The 23,418-nt window shown below is 43.4% G+C and overlaps 1 protein-coding gene across 3 annotated transcripts in view; it reads left to right on the top strand.

The window, feature by feature from the left end:
* LOC117962675 (glycerophosphodiester phosphodiesterase domain-containing protein 5-like) overlaps window positions 1-23,418 on the top strand; it is a 53,388-nt gene that overhangs the window by 15,196 nt on the left and 14,774 nt on the right. For all 3 annotated transcript variants that reach the window (XM_059030595.1, XM_059030597.1, XM_059030596.1), the window contains exons 2-6: window positions 5,076-5,233; window positions 21,465-21,568; window positions 22,256-22,349; window positions 22,827-22,886; window positions 23,197-23,295. In XM_059030595.1, the coding sequence (XP_058886578.1) occupies window positions 5,117-5,233; window positions 21,465-21,568; window positions 22,256-22,349; window positions 22,827-22,886; window positions 23,197-23,295 (474 nt within the window). In that variant the 5' untranslated portion in view covers window positions 5,076-5,116. The remainder of the gene's footprint in view (window positions 1-5,075; window positions 5,234-21,464; window positions 21,569-22,255; window positions 22,350-22,826; window positions 22,887-23,196; window positions 23,296-23,418) is intronic.

The following is a 23,418-nucleotide window of genomic DNA, read 5'->3' on the forward strand; positions in this document are numbered from 1 at the left end:
GGTTAACAAGAAGGTTCTGGCACTCCTCGTTGCCTCTCAAGTGATGTGAATTCAGAAATATCACTTTGAGTGTTTAAGAAAACTAGAGCAAACTGAGCTGTTTCCATGCACAGCGTCTGACAGCTGTTCCTGTGTTGATACCCCTGTGGTTCTGTGAGAGCGAGCGACCCATCATTCTGACAAAAATGATTCCAATATCTTCTATATCGCAAGCTTCTGTTGTGTGATTCCTTTTGCCATGTGCCTCCAGTGCTGGTTTTGCACATGTGAGAATACACAATTAAATATGAAGGGACTGTTACGCAAACGCTTATTTATATATAAAGATTATTATTTAATAATCTCAGCATTGGCTGATCACTTGTAGCATCATAGTGTAAGCTGTATACTTTTTAATAAGTGTTTATGGTTATTTGTAATATAGGCACAGGTTTTGAAAAGCTGGAGATTCTGTTTTCATGTCTGTGTCGCTGTTGTGTATCTGAATCAGTTCATAATGGAGGGGTCTGTTGTGAATCTGAATCAGCTCATAATGGAGGGGTCTGTTGTGTATCTGAATCAGTTCATAATGGAGGGGTCTGTTGTGTATCTGAATCAGCTCATAATGGAGGAGTCCATTGTGTATCTGAATCAGTTCATAATGGAGGGGTCTGTTGTGTATCTGAATCAGCTCATAATGGAGGGGTCTGTTGTGTATCTGAATCAGCTCATAATGGAGGGATCTGTTGTGTATCTGAATCAGCTCATAATGGAGGGATCTGTTTTGTTTGGTTTGTTTCTTGGTTTCGAGGGGTGAAAAGGTTTCATTAATTTGTTTATTTAGCAGACACCTTTATCCAAGGCAACTTACAGAGACTAGGGTGTGTGAACTATGCATCAACTGCAGAGTCACTTACAACAACGTCTCACCCGAAAGACGAAGCACAAGGAGGTTAAGCGACTTGCTCAGGGTCAGTGGCTGAGCCGGGATTTGAACCAGGGACCTCCTGGTTACAAGTCCTTTTCTTTAACCACTGGACCACACAGCCTCTTATATTCATGAGAGCGGCTCCATTCCTGTTTCGTTTTTTCTTTTTGAGCTCTTCTGTGCAGAGCCCTGCTTGTCAGTTGAAATGTGCAGGAAGCACAGGATGAGACAGTAAAGACCCGGTTGCTCACACTGTGCACACCTCTCTCAGGTCGAGGGCAGCGCTGGCAGAGCCCTGCTTGTCAGTTTAAATGTGCAGGAAGCACAGGATAAGACAGTAAAGACCTGGGTGCTAACACTGTGCACACCTCTCTCAGGTCGAGGGCAGCGCTGGCAGAGCCCTGCTTGTCAGTTTAAATGTGCAGGAAGCACAGGATGAGACAGTAAAGACCCAGTTGCTCACACTGTGCACATCTCTCTCAGGTCGAGGGCAGCGCTGGCAGAGCCCTGCTTGTCAGTTTAAATGTGCAGGAAGCACAGGATGAGACAGTAAAGACCCGGTTGCTCACACTGTGCACATCTCTCTCAGGTCGAGGGCAGCGCTGGCAGAGCCCTGCTTGTCAGTTTAAATGTGCAGGAAGCACAGGATGAGACAGTAAAGACCCGGGTGCTCGCACTGTGCACACCTCTCTCAGGTGGAGGGCAGTGCTGGCAGAGCCCCTGCTTGGCTAGTTCAGATGTACAGCATCGGATGCATTTCTTTTATTGGCACAGGAACTAAACAATACTGCTGGCCTCCAGTGATAGGGAATGCTGAGAGGCAACAATGTCTCTTTTTTGTCTGTTCTGGTTTCACTGTTTCAGATTCTACACATAAACCTGGATAAAACATGCGGAAGTGAGCATGCTTTGAGAGGGTATCAGTCGCCAGGATGTGACGGCTGAAACAGAAAATGATGAAAGGGAATCTAACTTGAGAGAACTGTTACTTCACACCCGTACCAGGTTTCCCTTTGGTGATCTTTAACAGAACAAAGGCTAATCGCATTGCATTTTGCTTTCTACAATAATTTAGACCTATCCAACTGGTCTTCACTGAGTCACACTGAGACAGCCCTGCTGAACCCCTATATACTGTATATGTAATAGAAATTCAACAGGCAGGTGTACTTTGAGCCCCTGAAGATGTGTGAATCATTAGCCACTGCTCTGGTTTTATGTAACGGCTTGTACTGTTTTAAAAGTGCAGCATTAACCCTTCGTCAGCTGCAGCTGCTTTCTCATGAGATTCACTGCAATGTAAAGCGAGTTGGTATTAGTTCTGATGCATTTCAATATGAGATTCACTGCAATGTAAAGCGAGTTGGTATTAGTTCTGATGCATTTCAATATGAGATTCACTGCAATGTAAAGTGAGTTCCTGATGCATTTCAATACTGGCCACACACTCCTGAATTGATCCTTGAGTGAATAAGAAGAAGAAGAACGTTTCTGTATTATTAAACTAAATCTGCACAATTCTTTACAGACGTTTCGTCAGTTTTTACATTGCCTCCGTGACACCGAGAAAGACTTCTAGTTGAAATCTTTGTCAAACGGATACGTTTCTTTTAGTAATTCTTGATTTTTTGGATATGTTTGGTAGTTGGTTTTAAAAAATAAAAGAAATGAGGGCAAAAAAAGCATTTTCTAAATTAGAATTTTATATTTGATAAAACAAAACCCAGTCTGCAGAATGAATGTTCAAACAGTGGTCCGGTTTGCAACGATGTAGAGATGTTTGAATGAAGAGTTTCACTGATATGGTGTCCCCTCAGACTAACCACTGAGCTAATGGATAACATCATCTGAGAAAGAGAGGCGATTAGTGTGAGCTGCATACAGATCAGTCACATGGAAACACTGACTGAGAAGATCCTCCAAACACTAAACATGCGATCAGTATTTACACAAGGGGACCACATGCTTAAAAGATCCTCCAAACACTAAACATGCGATCAGTATTTACATAAGGGGATAACACATGATGTTGATCCCATGTATAAGGCAGGCATTCATATGCTCTGACTCGCCCACCATGTTATACATGATGTGTTACAAAAGAGCATGGAATGAATACGTGTAATTCAAACCACATGAATTAACAGGGCTGAATTCAACATGAATGACTTCAGAGCTCAGGAAGTTCATGAGAGATTCAGATGTTGTTTTTATGATTATTCAGTTGGAATTCATCATGAATTTGTGGCAATTATTTTAAAGTGTAACCAATAATTGCTTCCAGTTTTCTCTCACAGTTACTGTAATTAAAAGCCAGTCCTGGGATTGGTTCAAATCACAACCCCACTGCTGCCTTCTTTGGTGTATAATGGAGGCGACCCCTCGGGGCGAGCTGGAGAAGCTCTCATTGTCTCAGTTGGTGTCACTGATTGCAGTGTTGTGTGCGGAGCCTAGAACAGACTTGATGATTCCAGATTCCCTCAACTAGCAGGCTGGATTTGATGGCAGGGGGCACGCGCCAGCCTGAATGGGTGCTTATGCTGCCGGAGCTGTGCTCTCTGTGTGGGGCGCTTGACTTCCCCCTGCAGCTGTGTGGATAATGACTGCATTTCTATAGCCCGCCGATTAACAGAAACTGACATTAATTACAGGAAGTACAGCTCCCTCAGCCTGCTGCCCTGCCAATGGGAGTGTCTAACACAAGCAAGTAAACAAGCCCGGGGAAGGGAGGGGAGGAGAGGAGGAGGAGCAGGTGCAGGGCTCTCTTCATGGGCTTGCCACAGCGCTTCACTGGGGGCTGGAAAAACACACAAATTCCTTTTCTCATGTGAAATGGAAAGCGTGCTCACTTCACAGCTCTTTTATTAAAACACTCATTCCTTTTCTCATGTGAAATGGAAAGCGTGCTCACTTCACAGCTCTTTTATTAAAACACACATTCCTTTTCTCATGTGAAATGGAAAGCGTGCTCACTTCACAGCTCTTTTATTAAAACACACATTCCTTTTCTCATGTGAAATGGAAAGCGTGCTCACTTCACAGCTCTTTTATTAAAACACACATTCCTTTTCTCATGTGAAATGGAAAGCGTGCTCACTTCACAGCTCTTTTATTAAAACACACATTCCTTTTCTCATGTGAAATGGAAAGCGTGCTCACTTCACAGCTCTTTTATTAAAACACACATTCCTTTTGTCATGTGAAATGGAAAGCGTGCTCACTTCACAGCTCTTTTATTAAAACACACATTCCTTTTGTCATGTGAAATGGAAAGCGTGCTCACTTCACATGACTGATGGATATTTACATGTGCAGATGAGCAGCGGTCCTGTTAAAAGCTGCTGCACTGTGTGCTCTTCTGAGTGGGATGTCGGTCGCACACCTGAGTTTCATTCGAAGGACCTCTGCAGCAGCAGCAGCAGCTTCACTTGACCGACTTCATTCTTCCTTCCTTTCTATTCCACAAAGTACCCTGTATTCTAAATTATTTAGAAAATGAATAATGTGTTAAACTCAAACCTGACCCTAACTGCTAAATTACACCCGTGAGCAATTTAGGACCGCTGTGCAGTACATTCTTTAAAAACAAAATAGTGTAGTAGTGATAAGCACCACTGACCCCTAGCAAACTGGGGGTTTAATCCTAGCTGCTCTGCACAGATAAGCTCTATTGACACATGGACAGTGTTTACAGTACAAGCTGCTAATCATGTGAAATGATGTAAACGGTGTCAACATTTAAAACCTAAACTGCTTGTTTTGCTTTCTGAGTTCTGTGTGTTGCAGGGTGTGGATTGACAGTGTGGTATTGAGTTCTGTGTGTCGCAGGGCGTGGATTTACAGTGTGGTATTGAGTTCTGTGTGTCGCAGGGCGTGGATTTACAGTGTTCCTCTTTCTCTGTTTGCTCTCGCAGGCTCCCCTCATGCTCTGCTGATTGAAGGAGCATGGTCCCTGGCTCACTGTGTTCCTCTTTCTCTGTTTGCACTCACAGGCTCTCCTCATGCTCTGCGGATCTGAAGGGATTGAAGGAGCATGGTCCCTGGCTCACTGTGTTCCTCTTTCTCTGTTTGCACTCACAGGCTCTCCTCATGCTCTGCGGATCTGAAGGGATTGAAGGAGCATGGTCCCTGGCTCACTGTGTTCCTCTTTCTCTGTTTGCACTCACAGGCTCTCCTCATGCTCTGCGGATCTGAAGGGATTGAAGGAGCATGGTAAAGCACCAGCCCTTGCAGGTCTATGAGCGGCAGCTCTGCTTATCGTGCCTCACAGGAATCTATGGTTGCCGTTGGAAACGGTACCAGCGGTCACATGATGACACGACAAAGGTCAGTGCTTTACATTCCACTAGAGCTAGGGTGACCATGTGACTCCATGTACAATGGGACAGTTCAGGCTTTTCAACTCACACCCCAATGCATTCTGGTAAGTGTAGTCCTGCTGTGAAAGGTATCTGAGACAGATGTAACGTACCATGATGCATTGCGATGTGAGTTGCAAAGCCTGAACTGTCTCAAACTGTCCTCGTGTACATGGAGTCATACGGGAACCCGAGTTGGAGCCCTTGTTGCAGTTTGTGTGTGTCTGATAATGCATGGAACAGGCATTTGAACTCCTCAGAGTGGCCTGCCTCTCGTTCTTCACTGTATGTCTATCTCTGCTTCTTTATTCTTCGTTCTCATTGCTTTCAGTACATGCATCCCACTCACTGCGGGGGGACAAAGCAATTCAAAACAGGTCTGGCATGAATTAGAACATAAGGAATTCTAGAACGAGAGAAGGCCATTCGGCCCACCTATGCTCGCTCTCTTTGATACCAGTGTGGTCCATTAGCACTCAGGAGAGGAAAAACAACCCCCTCCCCCCAACCAGGTTAGAAGAATGAAACCTCTGGGAATCCGTGGCTAAATGGACCGCCCTTCCTCCAGGCGGCTAGCTCAAGCTCTTACTGTGGTCACAGAGAGGGTTATACAGTATTGTTCATGACAGCATCCACAATATTCTTGAAGGATCCGATAGTCTCTGCTTCAACAACTCTGTCCGGCAGCCTGTTCCAGTGGTTCACCACCCTTTCTGTGAAAAAGCTCCTTCTCCCCTCGGTTCTGAACATGCCCTTCTTCAGCTTCCACCCGTTGCCCCTGGTTCTGTTCTCTGTGACCTGTGAAATATAATTCTCAGCAGTTACTGTGTTAAACCCCTTGACAGTTATAAATACCTCTATTAAATCGCCTCTGGCTCTCCTTCTTTCAGCTCTTTCAGCCTCCCTTCCTTCACATGACATACCCTTCAATCCTGGAATTAATCGTGATGCTCTCCTCTGTACTCTCTCCAATGCCTCAATGTCTTTCTTATGGAGACCCGAACTGGACACAGTATTCTAGGCGTGGTCGTACCAGTGCATTGTATAATTAATATAACCTCTCTAGATCTGCGTCAGCCCAAGCTTGAGTCTTGCCTAAATCTCTTAAAGTTGCTGATTTGGAAGTTAGCTACTCCTCCCAGTTTAGTGTCGTCTGCAAATGTGCATCGTTTACTGATTATGTCTTGGTCCAAGTCATCAATATATATATATATATATATATATATAAGAATATGTGCTGTTTGCTGAGCCCTGGGTTGGTCTCTTGCAGTCCATCCTCATATTAGATACTGGGTTGAGGAGACGGGGGAGGGTTACACACCGTGTTTATTAACGGATTCTGCCACTGGAGCTCTTGTGCTTCCAGTAAATCCTAGAATTCTTGTGAAATTATGCAAACAGTGATGCTTCAATGTTACTGTAGTTTACTTTGGTGTTTGTTGGCTACCACACAGTTTATATAATTACTGTTGGCCTGAATGTTTTTAGATTTGTGCTGTGACTAATACGGTAAGTGCAACATTAGTCATGATGGAAAACTGTACTGGCCAAGGCCCACCTAAGCTTGGGGACATTGTGTTGTTTTTGTGATCCAGACAGAAAGCTCACTTGCTCCACTAATATATCACAAATGAAAGCTGCATTTAGGGTTCTGCCTTGTAAGAGGCTTTGGAATCAGTAAATCATAAACCATGTGCAGCAGTCACATTTCTTGAAGGATCAGTTATTATTAACGATATTATAATTCCTTAAGATTCTGAGAAGTTGAAACACTGGATTTGGTAGCAATTTCCTAATCTGTGCTAAAGCTGGTGAAAGCCCTCTTCTAGATTTGAACCTTCCTCTTGTATTGGATTTGCAAGCTGCTGTGGCATAAGCTCTGCTGATGAGAAAACAGTGCAAGCAAGTATTTACAAAGACTTTGGAGCCTGTGTTAAAGATACTAGGACCTCACATTCAGTGTTAATTAGTGCTGCATGAACCGATCATCGATTATTCACATTGAGCTCTCCACAGAAATCAGGTGCTGACAATCGGGTGAGGGTCACTGGTGTCGATCGGGCTGATTTCCATTCAGAGAAACAAGTGAAGAAACAGCTGCTTGGATTTGTGGTGACTGCTGATTTTCTTACTCTGTGGAGCACAGCGATCCACACAAACCCAAGCAGCTGTTTGTTCACTTGATTCACCTAGAATGGGAAGTTAGCCTGATCCACACCAATGCCCTCCCCTGTGCAGAGCTCCTCCGGTTCAGGCAGCACTGGTGCTCATCCCCATGTGTAAACATGCCCTGTGTTAAACCGCCTGGAAGTAAATCAAACACACTTTCTGCCCCTGGGGAGGTTGTTATGGATAAGCAGGTATTTCAGCTACATGGTTTCTTATAAGCCTTGTCCAAGTTATGTCTCATTCTTTCTAGTAATCATACAAGCTTTTAGTAAGACTGTTGGAATTTGACCAGATTGCACATGGTTTACTCTGCAGATATTCACAGCCATTTCAATGAACCTTCGAGAAATGAAGGAACTCGAGTGAAAGCTCCAGTAGTCTTGGCTTCATCTGCCAGCTGCTTCAGTAGCAATCAGTGTGATGTCATTGCTGGGATTTCATAGCTGCCGCCCACAAGGTGTAATGTACAGGTAGCAATACCTTCTTAACACTGTATGAAGTTATTATAAGGTGTTATACGGCATGTTATTATAAGGTGTACAGCATGTTATAAGGTGTTATACAGCATGTTATTATAAGGTGTACATCATGTTATTATAAGGTGTACAGCATGCAAGCATCTGCTGTACTTCTCATCCTGTGCTCAGACTGTGGCAGACTGATTTCACTCCGATACTCTCCTTGCAGAGTGCATTGTGTGCTCCTGCTGAGTGCACAGTAAAGGCTCTTCTCCAGTAACAATAGAGAACAGCACGAGACAGGAAAAGGAAAAGGAGCACCACAGACATCTGATGAGGGATGTTTAAGAGACCCTCGCTCGCTGACAATGCTATCTGATGAGGGATGTTTAAGAGACCCTTTCTCACTGACAATGCTATCTGAGCACCACAGATATCTGATGAGGGATGTTTGAGATGCTCGCTCGCTGACAATGCTATCTGAGCACCACGGATATCTGATGAGGGATGTTTAAGAGACCCTCGCTCGCTGACAATGCTATCTGAGCACCACGGATATCTGATGAGTGATATTTGAGATGCTCGCTCGCTGACAATGCTATCTGAGCACCACGGATATCTGATGAGGGATGTTTAAGAGACCCTTTCTCACTGACAATGCTATCTGAGCACCACGGATATCTGATGAGGGATGTTTAAGAGACCCTCGCTTGCTGACAATGCTATCTGAGCACCACAGATATCTGATGAGGGATGTTTAAGAGACCCTCGCTCGCTGACAATGCTATCTGAGCACCACCGATATCTGATGAGGGATGTTTGAGATGCTTGCTCGCTGACAATGCTATCTGATGAGGGATGTTTAAGAGACCCTCGCTCGCTGACAATGCTATCTGAGCACCAGAGATATCTGGTGAGGGATGTTTGAGACGCTCGCTCGCTGGTAATGTGACAGCACTCATGCTACAGTGGCACGAATCACAGAAACCTTCAACACTGGACAAGACCAGCTTGTTTCCACAGCTAGCAATGTGGTCCCAGCTTCATCAGGAGCTGCGCTGTTACACTTGTTCTCTCATTTCTATTGTCAGTGACAGGATTTAAGTGTTCAGGCTGAGAGCATGAATCCACAACGATGGGAAACTCTTTAGTACACACACATGGAAAGACATGACATCTGCGTGAATCAATAGAATGATCTGAAAGCTTGCGAGTGCATTTCACCCACATGCGCTGCTCTTCAGGTGGATCATTTCTGTGCAGTCTGACTGGTACAGTGTGAACAGGAAGGTTCAGCTTCATCTGTACAATTAGTGAGATATGAAGACGAAGCTTCCCACTCTCATGGTGGGTGGGCGTCTCTGACAACAGCTTATCTTGTCACAATTTGAAAGAAATTCTTTGAAAGAAGGAGCTCTTTGAATAAGCTCCATAGCAGTGGTTGTGTTGAAGGCAGATGTGTATTTTCTATAGGCAGCAGTGGTGTAGTCAAGCCGGAACTCGCACAATAGGCAAGCCAAGTCACGTGACTCGCATCTCTCACACAGCTGACTGGTTCCTCTTGATGCAATGGAAAGAGCATTAGGAACTTCTATTACAAACTACTTCTTTAAGAAGCTAAAAATGCTGATGAAGACGACAGCAAGAGACAGTGCATCGACTACGACTGAGGACACAAACGCAAACGAAGCCACCGACACACAGAGAAGTCAGTAACGTAAAGATGGAGAAAGACACTGTAGAAGGAAATCCTTGTAGAAATCAGATAAATGCATTGCCTATTATATACATTACTAGAGGGTCAGTATACAAATAAAATGAGCATTTGTATAATAATTATTGCTTAAGAAAAATTATATTTGAGCTCCGGTGCCTTCAGATTTAGGACTACAGCCCTGCTGTCAATTGACATTGCCTGAGAGATGCATTGGACTGAAGGGAGAGGTCAGCCTGGCTGCGCACAGGAGCAGGTTTCCTTCAGTGATGTGTCTAAGGGAGAGGTCAGCCTGGCTGCACAGAGGAGCAGGTTTCCTTCAGTGATGTGTCTAAGGGAGAGGTCAGCCTGGCTGCACAGAGGAGCAGGTTTCCTTCAGTGATGTGTCTAAGGGAGAGGTCAGCCTGGCTGCGCACAGGAGCAGGTTTCCTTCAGTGATGTGTCTAAGGGAGAGGTCAGCCTGGCTGCACAGAGGAGCAGGTTTCCTTCAGTGATGTGTCTAAGGGAGAGGTCAGCCTGGCTGCACAGAGGAGCAGGTTTTCTTCAGTGATGTGTCTAAGGGAGAGGTAAGCCTGGCTGTGCACAGGAGCAGGTTTCCTTCAGTAATGCCCTTCATGTGTCTAACCAGCCTACAAACACTTTGATTGACCCAGACTTTATTTCCCGTCTATAGAAACTTGATATGATGTTTTAAATGTAAAGTTGCTACAGTAGGAACAAGAAAAATAAAGAGAAGGAAGTTTACCACTAAACATGTGGCTGCGAAGCCAGCCCAAAGCATTGAAGAATGGCTGTCGTATATTTAAAACATGACATTTGAAGCTGTTCACTCTGTCTCACGCAAGCCTCTTACCAGGTGAAGAGCAGAGCTCCAGTATTATTAGTTTCTAGTATATTGAGGCTGCTGGTTGTACCAGTGGGAAGGGAATGAAGAGATGAATATTTCAGGAGGAACTCTCACGCTGGGAAACCTCCGCTGCCCTTCATGCCATCCGCTCATTGATGAGGTGATTCTGATTCCCACTGTGTCCCAGATTAAATGCAAGAGAGCGTCCGCTGTGACCATCTGCACAGCCCCCGTTCTCCATGACATTCAGCACAGCTTCCAGTACTCCTGAGCTTGGGGAAAGATACATTTCATTTACCAGTGCATTAGATACAATGTGTGTGTGTGTGTGTGTGTGATATATATATATATATATATATATATATATATATATATATATATATATATATAATGTATGTATGTATGTATGTATGTATGTATGTATGTATGTATGTATGTATGTATGTATGTAATATTGTTACAAAGCAGGGCCTGCAACGGCAAACTTGTTGAGAATAACGATAACACACACTGATATCTCAGTTCAATCAGTGCAAGGCCTGGTTCTTTATTCTCTCCCGGTTTCCAGGCAGAGGGATAGTCAGTAGTAAAGTTTGGTACACAATACAGGTTTTCATATAAACAGGGTCTTGCAACCGACAGGGTAGCCCAAACGTTCCAATTCAACACAGGTAATCAATAATTCACAACACAATAACTCTCCTCATCCCCGCACACAGATACAGCAAAACAACTCTCTTCTTCAAAACACTCGCTCTTTGTGGCTGTCCCTTTCCTAAATATACAGGTGCTTGGAGTTTAATTGCCCCATTAACAGGTCATCACAGCCCATTCACACCCTTCCCAAGACGCCTGTCTCTGGGCAGATTTCCCCGTCGACCATTTTGTGAACTGTTTTGTGTAATCGTCGGCCATTTTGTATGAGGGCACAATCCCAACAAAATGTCTGCCTTCACATATCTTATAGAATAATAAATTGCTCTTGCAAGGATTTGGAGTGCATCTCTTTGAGGAGTTGGCCCAGGTGTCCGCAGAAGTTTCCTGAACCTCGTTTCTGTAGAGACACGATAGCTGGCTTGTTCAGAGGACAGTTAAACTGTTCTGTCGTGTATTCTGCTTAAACTGAAACTCCGAGGAGATGCTCGCTCATGTTCTCATTTATCTGCACTTTAGAGTTTTGTTTGCCTGGATTCCTTCTATAATTGGCACCTTTCCACTTTGTTTCTAAAAATACCACCTGCTTTGTGCCGAGCTGTTCTCAAGTGGAATGATGAGTGTAGCTCCTGTTCTAAAGTATACACTTTTGATTAGCTGTCCCCCATTGCATATTTTTAGAAAGTCCAATTTTTACAGGAAGTATAATTCAGGCTTGCGACTCTTGCAATATCTTTAAAGCTTCTGTTTCTTGCCAGTTGTATACAATCAGATGTTTTTAACACACTGTATTCTTCTTCTAAGTTATCTGTGCATTCAAAATGTTTCTGTGCAGAACGTTTTATTTCAGAGTGAAGGTCGAATAACCAGAAGCACAGTGATGTATGTCATGGGTGTGAGGATTGAGTTTAGTGCTTCAGCTGAACTCTGGCAGGGGCATTCTCTCCTTTTTAATTGTCACCTGGTGAGAGGAGCTGGAGAAGCCTCCTGAGACTGACACTCATGCGATTGGAAATGTACAGGCTGTGAGCATGAAGTACAGGATTATGAAATGAAATGTACAGGCTGTGAGCATGAAGTACAGGATTATGACATGAAATGTACAGGCTGTGAGCATGAAGTACAGGATTATGACATGAAATGTACAGACTGTGAGCATGAAGTACGGGCTCATGAAATGAAATGTACAGACTGTGAGCATGAAGTACAGGATTATGACATGAAATGTACAGGCTGTGAGCATGAAGTACAGGATTATGACATGAAATGTACAGACTGTGAGCATGAAGTACGGGCTCATGAAATGAAATGTACAGACTGTGAGCATGAAGTACAGGATTATGACATGAAATGTACAGGCTGTGAGCATGAAGTACGGGATTATGACATGAAATGTACAGACTGTGAGCATGAAGTACAGGATTATGACATGAAATGTACAGACTGTGAGCATGAAGTACAGGATTATGACATGAAATGTACTGACTGTGAGCATGAAGTACAGGATCATGAAATGAAATGTACAGACTGTGAGCATGAAGTACAGGATCATGAAATGAAATGTACAGGCTGTGAGCATGAAGTACAGGATCATGAAATGAAATGTACAGGCTGTGAACATGAAGTACAGGATCATGAAATGTACAGGCTGTGAGCATGAAGTACGGGCTCATGAAATGAAATGTACTGACTGTGAGCATGAAGTACAGGATCATGAAATGAAATGTACAGACTGTGAACATGAAGTACAGGATCATGAAATGAAATGTACAGACTGTGAACATGAAGTACGGGCTCATGAAATGAAATGTACAGACTGTGAGCATGAAGTACGGGCTCATGAAATGAAATGTACAGACTGTGAGCATGAAGTACGGGCTCATGAAATGAAATGTACAGACTGTGAGCATGAAGTACAGGATCATGAAATGAAATGTACAGACTGTGAGCATGAAGTACAGGATCATGAAATTAAATGTACAGGCTGTGAGCATGAAGTACAGGATCATGAAATGAAATGTACAGGCTGTGAGCATGAAGTACAGGATCATGAAATGAAATGTACAGACTGTGAGCATGAAGTACGGGCTCATGAAATGAAATGTACAGACTGTGAGCATGAAGTACAGGCTCATGAAATGAAATGTACAGACTGTGAGCATGAAGTACAGGATTATGACATGAAATGTACAGACTGTGAGCATGAAGTACGGGCTCATGAAATGAAATGTACAGACTGTGAGCATGAAGTACAGGCTCATGAAATGATGAAAGCTTGGGCTTCACTATAGTCTAGACTGGGCTATTTGGCTTAACAGCTTCAATCCCTTCAGTTTTACATTCAAGTCATTATAATGGTGTATATTAACGGTTTTCAGACATCCCTTTTAAAATGCTTAAAATTCTGCTTGTTTTCAGTGCTCTGTTTCCATGGAAACCCGAGCGCAGATGGACCTGCTGAATTGAAATGACGAGGGTTAGCTGTGAAATGCTGAATAATATATTCTGGGAATCCTCCTCTTAATAGAGCATTCCAGGGACAGATCATTAAATGCAAAGCTGTTCATTACTATTCATCTGGCTTTTATTAATGTTGTTAATTAAACCTGTTGCTACTGAATAATCTTCACAGAAATCCTTTGACTTGATCGCTATCAGACTGATACAAATCAATATGTGTGTGTATATATATGTATATATATATATATATATATATATATATATATATATATGACTCAGTGGTTGGAAATTCTGGTCTGTGATTGGTTAAAACCTCATCATAGGATTGAACTATTGCCCTGACATCCTTACACCACCGGGCAATAGCTCCATCTGTCATGTGATTGGTTCACCCTTTTCTAAGGCACGCCATTTTCTCTTGTTGTGAGGAGATGAGGGGAGATGTGAAAAAACTGCTGAATAGCGATTCTGTGACTTAACAGAAAATTAATTACATAACAGACTACTAAAGAAAGATGCTCCAAACTCTAAAATGCAGATTAAAACATCACTGTCACTGTTTGCTGACTCTCTGAAATTCAAACAAATTCAACTGGACGATGTAAATAAGACGGCTGGGATATAAACTGGACTATGCAGCAGTCAGCAAGCCACCCAGAGAGCTGGACTCTAAAAACACTTTGATAACTGTGCGTTATGAACTGCAAAACATGTTATTTATTTATTTATTTACATGTGCTGTAGCAGCTGTATTTAAACAACATATATAAAGTCATATTTACTGTCCAGCCTCGCCTCTCTTATTGTTTTGACTGACTCCTATATTAAATATGTACTGCAGACTCATCTCATAGTGGAAAATGAAATGCCCCTCGGGAAGACTATTGTTACCTCCTGTGGCTTCGGGCATTATAGCCCCCTGTGGGTAACTATAGGCTTCCCTCAGGTTAACAATTTTCCACTATAGCCCTCCTCTCCAGTCCATATTTACTATATATATATATATATATATATATATATATATATATATATATATATATAAAAAATACAAAAAATATTGACAAGCATATTTGTAATCAGCAAACTTTAAAATGCCAGGCTTGGCATGTACAGTCTTGGATAATTGTGTCTCTTTGTCTTTTTGTTTTTTTTTTCATTTCCAAGATCGCCATCACCCAACGATTCCTATTGCTGCTGGCAATTACAAAATATAGGTTTTAAAATGCAGTGGGTTAATAAACCTGATTTAATGTACATCCACAATTCACTGCAGATAAACTGTTATTGAATAACGTGTAGAGGGGGCAGAAAAGCTGGGTTATTTTCCAGTGTGTGTGTGTGCGTGCGTGTGCCTGTGCGTGTCTGTATCTGTGTCTGTGTGTGCGTGCCCGTGCGTGTGCATGCCTGTGTGTTTTCTCCATGAACTCCACAAAGGTTCTTCAACTTCATTGCACATTTTAAAGCATTATTTTGTGCATTGCAGAGCATTATAAATCGCTTGTCTGCATGAAAGAAAGAATCCTGCCACTCTCTGTAGACGTAATGGTCTTCATTCATTTTGCTGCGTCCTTTTATAATGAGCTAGCCAGTGCTTCAGGGAGCCTACTGAAGAAAGAAAGAGAAAAAGGTCAAAGGAGAGAGACAAATATTGACATGACTAATTAGAGGGATGAATTATTTTTAACCAGGAGACAGAGTGCTTCTTATCAGGGGTCAGGTAGCTCTGTATGAATTGGCGCTCCTCTGTTAGTGTGCAATGGGCTTTCTCAAGCCTCTGTAGCTTTCTCAATCCTCTGTATCTTTCTCAATCCTCTGTATCTTTCTCAATACCCTGTGTCTTTCTCAATCCTCTATCTTTCAACACTTACAGTGTCTCTCAAACACCGACTGGGCTTTGCAGTTGATGACTTGAGGAAACACTTGTGTACTGTAGGTTAAGAATTGCTGTGTGAAAGTTGTATTTCTGATCTCTAAGTTAAAGCATTACTGTGACACAGACTTGTACATGTGTTTTTTTTTTGTTTGTTTGGTTGATTAAGCAGGAGAGCTAATGGGTAATTCTATAACCTCCTGGCTATATCAACAATAAAGGCTGCGCACATTGAGATACTGGCGCTACACTTGGTACACAGCTGCTTTCTATTATTCTTTCTATAAAGATCCATTGCAGGTAAACCTTGACTGTGTGATGTTAACCACTGGCAGTATCAATGATAAAGATCATTTCCACATAGCCATGTTCCTGCAGTGACGCCATTCCCCTTACCCTGCACCTCTGGGGATGCTTGCTCCCCTTACCCTGCACCTCTGGGGATGCTTGCTCCCCTTACCCTGCACCTCTGGGGATGCTTGATTCCCTTACCCTGCACCTCTGGGGATGCTTGCTCCCCTTACCCTGCACCTCTGGGGATGCTTGATTCCCTTACCCTGCACCTCTGGGGATGCTTGCTCCCCTTACCCTGGCACTCTGGGGATGCTTGATTCCCTTACCCTGCACCTCTGGGGATGCTTGCTCCCCTTACCCTGGCACTCTGGGGATGCTTGCTCCCCTTACCCTGGCACTCTGGGGATGCTTGATTCCCTTACCCTGGCACTCATGGGATGCTTGCTCCCCTTACCCTGGCACTCTGGGGATGCTTGCTCCCCTTACCCTGCACCTCTGGGGATGCTTGATTCCCTTACCCTGCACCTCTTAGAGCTGTCTTAATCGTGATCAGTATTGTCCATTTGCACTCCCAGTTCGCCTGCTTCCTGGCGTAGTCGACTGTTTACAGCAGCCAATGACTGGAATGAGTTTCAACAAAAGTTCAAATTTAGAACGGCTCATATCTGAGGCTGCTTTTAGGCGCAGGGTCGACTCATTGTAGTTGCTGCTGAGTTTTCTGATTGATAATTGGTTATGTGTTGTTCACTCCTTGTTCATTGTGTTTCATGTTGTTTGCTGTGGTGTGGGAGCCTCTGGCCAGGTCCTCATTGTAAATGAGAATTTGTTCTCGATTGACTCATCTGGTTTTGATTGCTTGCTTATTGAGTTTGAGTCTGTGGCTTCACATTGTGTGCTACATTAAAGGAAGGATGGATTTCTCATGAAGAGGTTGAGTTTGAGTCTGTGGCTTCACATTGTGTTCTACATTAAAGGAAGGATGGATTTCTCATGAAGAGGTTGGGTTTGAGTCTGTGGCTTCACATTGTGTGCTACATTAAAGGAAGGATGGATTTCTCATGAAGAGGTTGAGTTTGAGTCTGTGGCTTCACATTGTGTGCTACATTAAAGGAAGGATGGATTTCTCATGAAGAGGTTGAGTTTGAGTCTGTGGCTTCATATTGTGTGCTACATTAAAGGAAGGATGGATTTCTCATGAAGAGGTTGAGTTTGAGTCTGTGGCTTCACATTGTGTGCTACATTAAAGGAAGGATGGATTTCTCATGAAGAGGTTGAGTTTGAGTCTGTGGCTTCACATTGTGTTCTACATTAAAGGAAGGATGGATTTCTCATGAAGAGGTTGAGTTTGAGTCTGTGGCTTCACATTGTGTGCTACATTAAAGGAAGGATGGATTTCTCATGAAGAGGTTGAGTTTGAGTCTGTGGCTTCACATTGTGTTCTACATTAAAGGAAGGATGGATTTCTCATGAAGAGGTTGAGTTTGAGTCTGTGGCTTCACATTGTGTGCTACATTAAAGGAAGGATGGATTTCTCATGAAGAGGTTGAGTTTGAGTCTGTGGCTTCACATTGTGTGCTACATTAAAGGGAGGATGGATTTCTCATGAAGGAGAGAACAGTTTCTACATCCTCTTTGTGATATGACCTGAGAAAGCTTCCGCTAGCTTTGAATAAAACAGAGATTAAATATTTATGTATTGAAATAAAGGAAGAAAAAATAGTAACTTCAAAGCTAAATTCTAATGAATTCACAGCGGATATAACCACAGTTAAAGAGCTCAAATAATGAATATTGAATATTGGTGTTTTTTGCATAATTGTAATAGTTTATATTACTCATTACCAGGTATCCTAGTTTTCCGCTATAAAAAAAAAAAATGAAATTCTCAGATAAAAAATCTGCCTTATTCCACAATTAAAATAAAAGGCTAAAATTGCTCATTACTCAATACACTAGGACTGCTAATGTGTTATAAATAGAGGAGATAATGAAGTAGACAATAAAGACCACACTCCATGAATAAAGAACACACCCCACACCTCAATGTGTTCTTCTTGTCTGTGTGCACCACAAACACTATGTTGGATTTAGACTGTACTTGATGTGTTTGGGTGCTGGATGGCATTCAGATCATTTGTTCTCTAGGAATATGAGTATTCACTGATATTTTCTATGTTATGTTTGCTATGTTCTACTGTAAAGGGGTCTGATTTGTATTTAATATGGATAATGGGCTTCGGTAGACGAGGCCAGGAGAAGGTTATGTTGCTCGTAGGAATGTGTTCCAGTAGCTCACAGATCGTGTGAGGTGGTTTGATGACATTGTAACAAGCTGTGCTGAGCCATGTAAAAGCTCTCCCGGTGATGCATGGTAAGTCATGGCCAGGCCTGTGGGTTGGAACGTTTATTAAATAACAGATATCCGCTAGTTAGTGCTCGTTCACGTCACAGAGTCTGCACGCCACAGTGTTTTAGTTAGTGCTCGTTCACGTCGCAGAGTCTGCACACCACAGTGTTTTAGTTAGTGCTCGTTTCAGTCGCAGTCTGCACACTAGTGTTTTAGTTAGTGCTCGTTCCCGTCGCAGAGTCTGCACACCACAGTGTTTTAGTTAGTGCTCGTTCCCGTCGCAGAGTCTGCACACCACAGTGTTTTAGTTAGTGCTCGTTCACGTCGCAGAGTCTGCACGCCACAGTGTTTTAGTTAGTGCTCGTTCCCGTCGCAGAGTCTGCACACCACAATGTTTTAGTTAGTGCTCGTTCACGTTGCAGAGTCTGCACACCACAGTGTTTTAGTTAGTGCTCCTTCCCGTCGCAGAGTCTGCACACCACAGTGTTTTAGTTAGTGCTCCTTCCCGTCGCAGAGTCTGCACACCACAGTGTTTTAGTTAGTGCTCCTTCCCGTCGCAGAGTCTGCACACCACAGTGTTTTAGTTAGTGCTCGTTCCCGTCGCAGAGTCTGCACACTACAGTGTTTTAGTTAGTGCTCGTTCCCGTCGCAGAGTCTGCACACCACAGTGTTTTAGTTAGTGCACCTCGGGTATATTTAGCCGTCTAACAAAGACTATTATTAGGTGATATGTAGTTTCAGCCCGGGGACAGATACATTTCCTCTTAATGCTTTTTTTTGCAGAAGCTCATTACAAATGTCATATTCATATAATTTGAACCACTTATATTATTCATAAGAATTCCCTAATTGAATTACAGGGGGAAAAAATCAAGTAAAAAATAATTATAACTGCTCTAGGCAACCGAATAGAAGTGCTAAATGTGGCTATTGATTGTTCAGATGGATAGCCTCACAGATTGGCCATTACTGAGAGACAGTTTATCTCTGCTGTAGATACAGTATAGGACAGCACACTATCTCACTCCTCTTTAGAGCTCTTTATTCATTCTGTTTTGGGATTCTGTAATATATGATATTCAGTCTGTTCTGAGAGTGTGTAATATATGATATTCATTCTGTTCTGAGATTGTGTAATATATGATATTCAGTCTGTTATGGGATTCTGTACGATATGAAAGCTGCATCTCCCTGATTCCAGTCAGTTTCAGACACGGAGGGACAGACTCCAGATCTGACAGGCTGGTATAGTGTTGACAGTAGGCTGCTTAGATATTGTTCGGTGTGTAGCGGGCAGTGCTGTGTGCTGCGCTGCTGTTATAGATTCTGTCCCCCCTGTGTGTGAGATGAGATGAGGTTAAAAGCTCTAATACAGTGAATGGACGAGCCTGGCTCTCTCGCACAGCGGTTAAGGTGCTCATGTGCAGTGCAGGGACTCGTCCGCCTGGTTTCACACACCCTGATGAGCACTAATGTTGATTTAGATAAGTCCAAGACTCGTGCTGATCTGGGTCTATGAAACCAGCCATGCATGACCTGTGTTATTTCCCAATACTCTAGTGGTGTTCAATTCAGCTTCACAATGATGTCTCAATCACACACGAGTCAGCATTCAGTTTCATTGAAGTGTGATCGATATCTCAAAGATCCCTTTTTTATGTAAGGATTAGTAACATATTGGAAGACAATAGTTTCCACTCTTCTGGTGTGAATGAAGTGCAGCACATCTTCTTACAAAGCATTTAAAAGCATAGCTGCTAGTGATAAACAGGCAGTCCGTGGGCATGGATAACGATAGAAGGTTGAGTTTAAACATGTTCATCATGGATTGACTCCATGAGCCACTGTCTGTAACCCTCCCACTATTTCATTCCTGTGCAGCAGCAGACACTCTTCTGTGTTCTCTGCGCCACTGAGAGAATGCTTTGTACTTAAGAGAATTACTCTGATCCGCTCCTGCCCTGCTGTTTATACTGAGCTTAGAGATTAATATACCTGCGCGCGACGCTGCTTCCAGTAATCCGCTCTGGAATTCGGTGCTTTGAAAGAGGAATCGCTTCATCCACAGAGGAGAAGACGTGAAGAATCGCTTATCGAACTGCAGTCCTGACTGGAATGACTGTCTCACTCCAGTGTGTCATTAGCTGTCAGTCCTGTCTCTCTCCCTCTGTATGGATGGCTTTATTTATTTGAGTGAATTCATTGCCTTTGGTGTCTGGAGCAGTGATTTAATGTCTCAGATTGTTTTAGGGGTCAGTTTGAGCTTGTGTGTATCCCCACTGGGATAAAGCACAGATGGACTCTATTAGTGCTGCAGGGTGCAGTGCTGCAGGGAGCCAGCAGGGTGCAGTGCTGCAGGGAGCCAGCAGGGTGCAGTGCTGCAGGGAGCCAGCAGGGTGCAGTGCTGCAGGGAGCCAGCAGGGTGCAGTGCAATGAAATTCAATGTTTTTGAGGAAAATAACCTTTCTGCCTTTACTGAAAAAGCAATTACTGTTCCTTAAGAAAGCACAGCACAAGATGAATGAGACAGCAGACTTCCGATCAGGTTGAGTTTAATAGAGATCCCATTGGGGCTTGACTTGTTTCCAGATCTAATTAAAATGAATTCCAAAGTATTAACTTAGTCCCCTGACACTTCCATTTAGTTTCCAGTGCATACTTTGTAAAATATCGCTTGGTCAAAATGGTCTCTCGTTTGGGGGAAAGCTCTAATTAACTTGAGGGTTGTTAACTAACTGCACTGCGCCGTGCAGAGAAAATGGAAGCACTTCACACCACCACACTTCTGACGACCAGGAGCTGATGTGATGACACGTTCACATTGCCTTCCATTATGATGTCACAGTGCAGCTTCCTGCAGAATGTCCAGTAGAATGTGTGCGGTGCTTCTTTTTCACACTTGCTGTGTGAAGAAGAGATCTCATGGTTAAGTCTGTGATGAGAACACTTACCCTGCGCATGAGGACAGACTCGCATCAAACACACATGTAGCTTGTGTGCTGTTGTTAACCCGTCCCGTGTGAATAGACTTGCCTATTGTTATTGCATATGGACCCTCTGAAGTCTGGCTGTCAATCAAGAGTAAGGTAGCTGTAAACTTCTGACTCTCTGTTGGTCCTGTAACCCTATAGCAAATCCAGCCTTGAATGAGGGTTATTACACACAGCGTGCAGTAATGATACCGGGTCACAAGTGGATTAGCACAGCACAGCACAGCACAGCACACTAGTGGTCCCTCAGTAGTGTCATCACCTGCCTCCTGAATGGCTGATTGCTTCTCTGTGTCTCTAGCTGCTTGAAAGCTCCTGAATTCGTATTGATTGGCTGGGAGGGGATTGTAGTTAATGGGTGACAGTAATGTGTGTCTTTTTCTTTGTCGTTTGCAGTGGGAGCGCTTGTGGTTCCTGGTTCTCTGTTCCACCTTTTTCCTGATCCTTTTCTGGTTGTATTTCTGGTGGGAGGTCCACAATGACTACAATGAGTTTAACTGGTGAGTACGACGCTCTTTCACTTGCCTGGTGAACCTTGTGGCTCTTAGAAGGACACTGCTAAGTTTTAATGAATAACCAGCTCATAAGTAGCTTCTCTGAAACGCATTCAAAATTGGAGAAGGTACAGGGCTGAATCATCACGCCATCATGTCAGGGGCACAAATTGGTTTGAGAATATTTAGCTGTTTGAACTGTTCTTGAAAGACATTAATCCTCAGGTTACCCCAAGGCCCTGCGGGTGTATTTATTTCATCTAAATTGAGCCGCATGACTGGACTCTGTTCAGTCAGGACAGCTCTCTTAGCAATGCCTGTGCATGACTGGACTCGGTTCAGTCAGGACAGCTCTCTTAGCAATGCCTGTGCATGACTGGACTCGGTTCAGTCAGGACAGCTCTCTTAGCAATGCCTGTGCATGACTGGACTCGGTTCAATGATAATAAATACTGTATACAGAACAATGATAATAAATACTGTGTGCAGAACAATGATAATAAATACTGTGTGCAGAACAATGATAATAACTCCAAATGGAATGAACAGAACCCAGAAGCGCTCCCAATGACTGCAAACATCCTACAAAGACAAGAGGAGCTCCAATACATCCCAGGTCATTCTGGTCTGTCGCTGTCCCCACAGGTTCACTTTCTCCAGTTCATTTTTGCACCTGCTTTGCTCTCTGTACAGGTTTTTATATAACAGGACAGGCTATTGGAGTGACTGGTCAATTCCAATACTCGTCACGACCGCGGCTGGCTTTTCCTACGTTGCTTTTTTACTGGTAAGTTGAATTTCCTAATTCATCGTTTTACTGGGGTTTCAAGTGTCATGTGTGAGGCAGATTGAGAAGTCAGGACTCCAGTGCAGTTGTTGTTATTCTAATAATAATAATCTTCTCTGCCTCTCAAGCAGAGACTGCCAGCTGTGCCTCGTTATTATTCCCGCTCGTTCTGTGATGTGAGCGAATATCATTTCACTTTTGACTGGAGACGGATTGAACCCAGGCTAGCCCACGGCACCTCCTGACAATGTACTGGAGTCATTTATATGTATTCTAGCAGCCGAAGAAAACAAAGTGCTGCATGAAAAGTGAATGAGGAGTAGCACTGGAGAGCACCACAGGGACTGTGCCACACTTCATTTCATGAGGCTTGAGAGCGCAGAGCCTGAGGCGTGCTCTTCAGTCAGGCACATTAACTGTGAACACACTGCACTTGGCTTCTTATTAACAAGGGCAGTGTGCGCTTCTGTCTTCCAGATTCTAGCACTGTGTCACACCGCGGTGGGACAGCAGATGAACCTGCACTGGCTGCACAAGGTAATGCAGAGCCGCGTGGATATTCTACTGCATGTCTACCTGGCTTCCTCGCTGTGCACTTAAAGTGTGTTTATAATGGAGATGCACATCCGCTCTTCATTTCCACCTTAAGGCATTTAGTCCCATCCTGTTTCCACTACAAGAAGGTATTCTGCAGAAGCAGTTTGATTTCGTGTAAAGGGAGTTTCAGTAAATGTCAGCGTGGTGGCAATAGCAGGAGGGTTAGAGAGAGATCATTATTTGTGGTGTTTGTTTCATGCCTTTTATCTAAGCAGAGTTCTTTGCCTCATAGCTGTCTCTTTCTCTTCAGTTTGCAGTGACAGTAGTCCTGGTAGTTACTGTGATATCAATGATCTCTATGGAGCAGCTCTGGGGAGAGGAATGGGACATTCTGCTTCTCTCATTCCAGGTGAGTGCGAGCTTGCATGCTTACAATATGTGACCTGGAACCAACTCCCCAGTAATGTTGTTGAAGCTGACACCCTGGGATCCTTCAAGAAGCTGCTTGATGAGATTCTGGGATCAATAAGCT

This window comes from Acipenser ruthenus, chromosome 9, assembly GCF_902713425.1.
Source record: "Acipenser ruthenus chromosome 9, fAciRut3.2 maternal haplotype, whole genome shotgun sequence".
In the NCBI taxonomy this organism is placed as follows: domain Eukaryota; kingdom Metazoa; phylum Chordata; class Actinopteri; order Acipenseriformes; family Acipenseridae; genus Acipenser; species Acipenser ruthenus.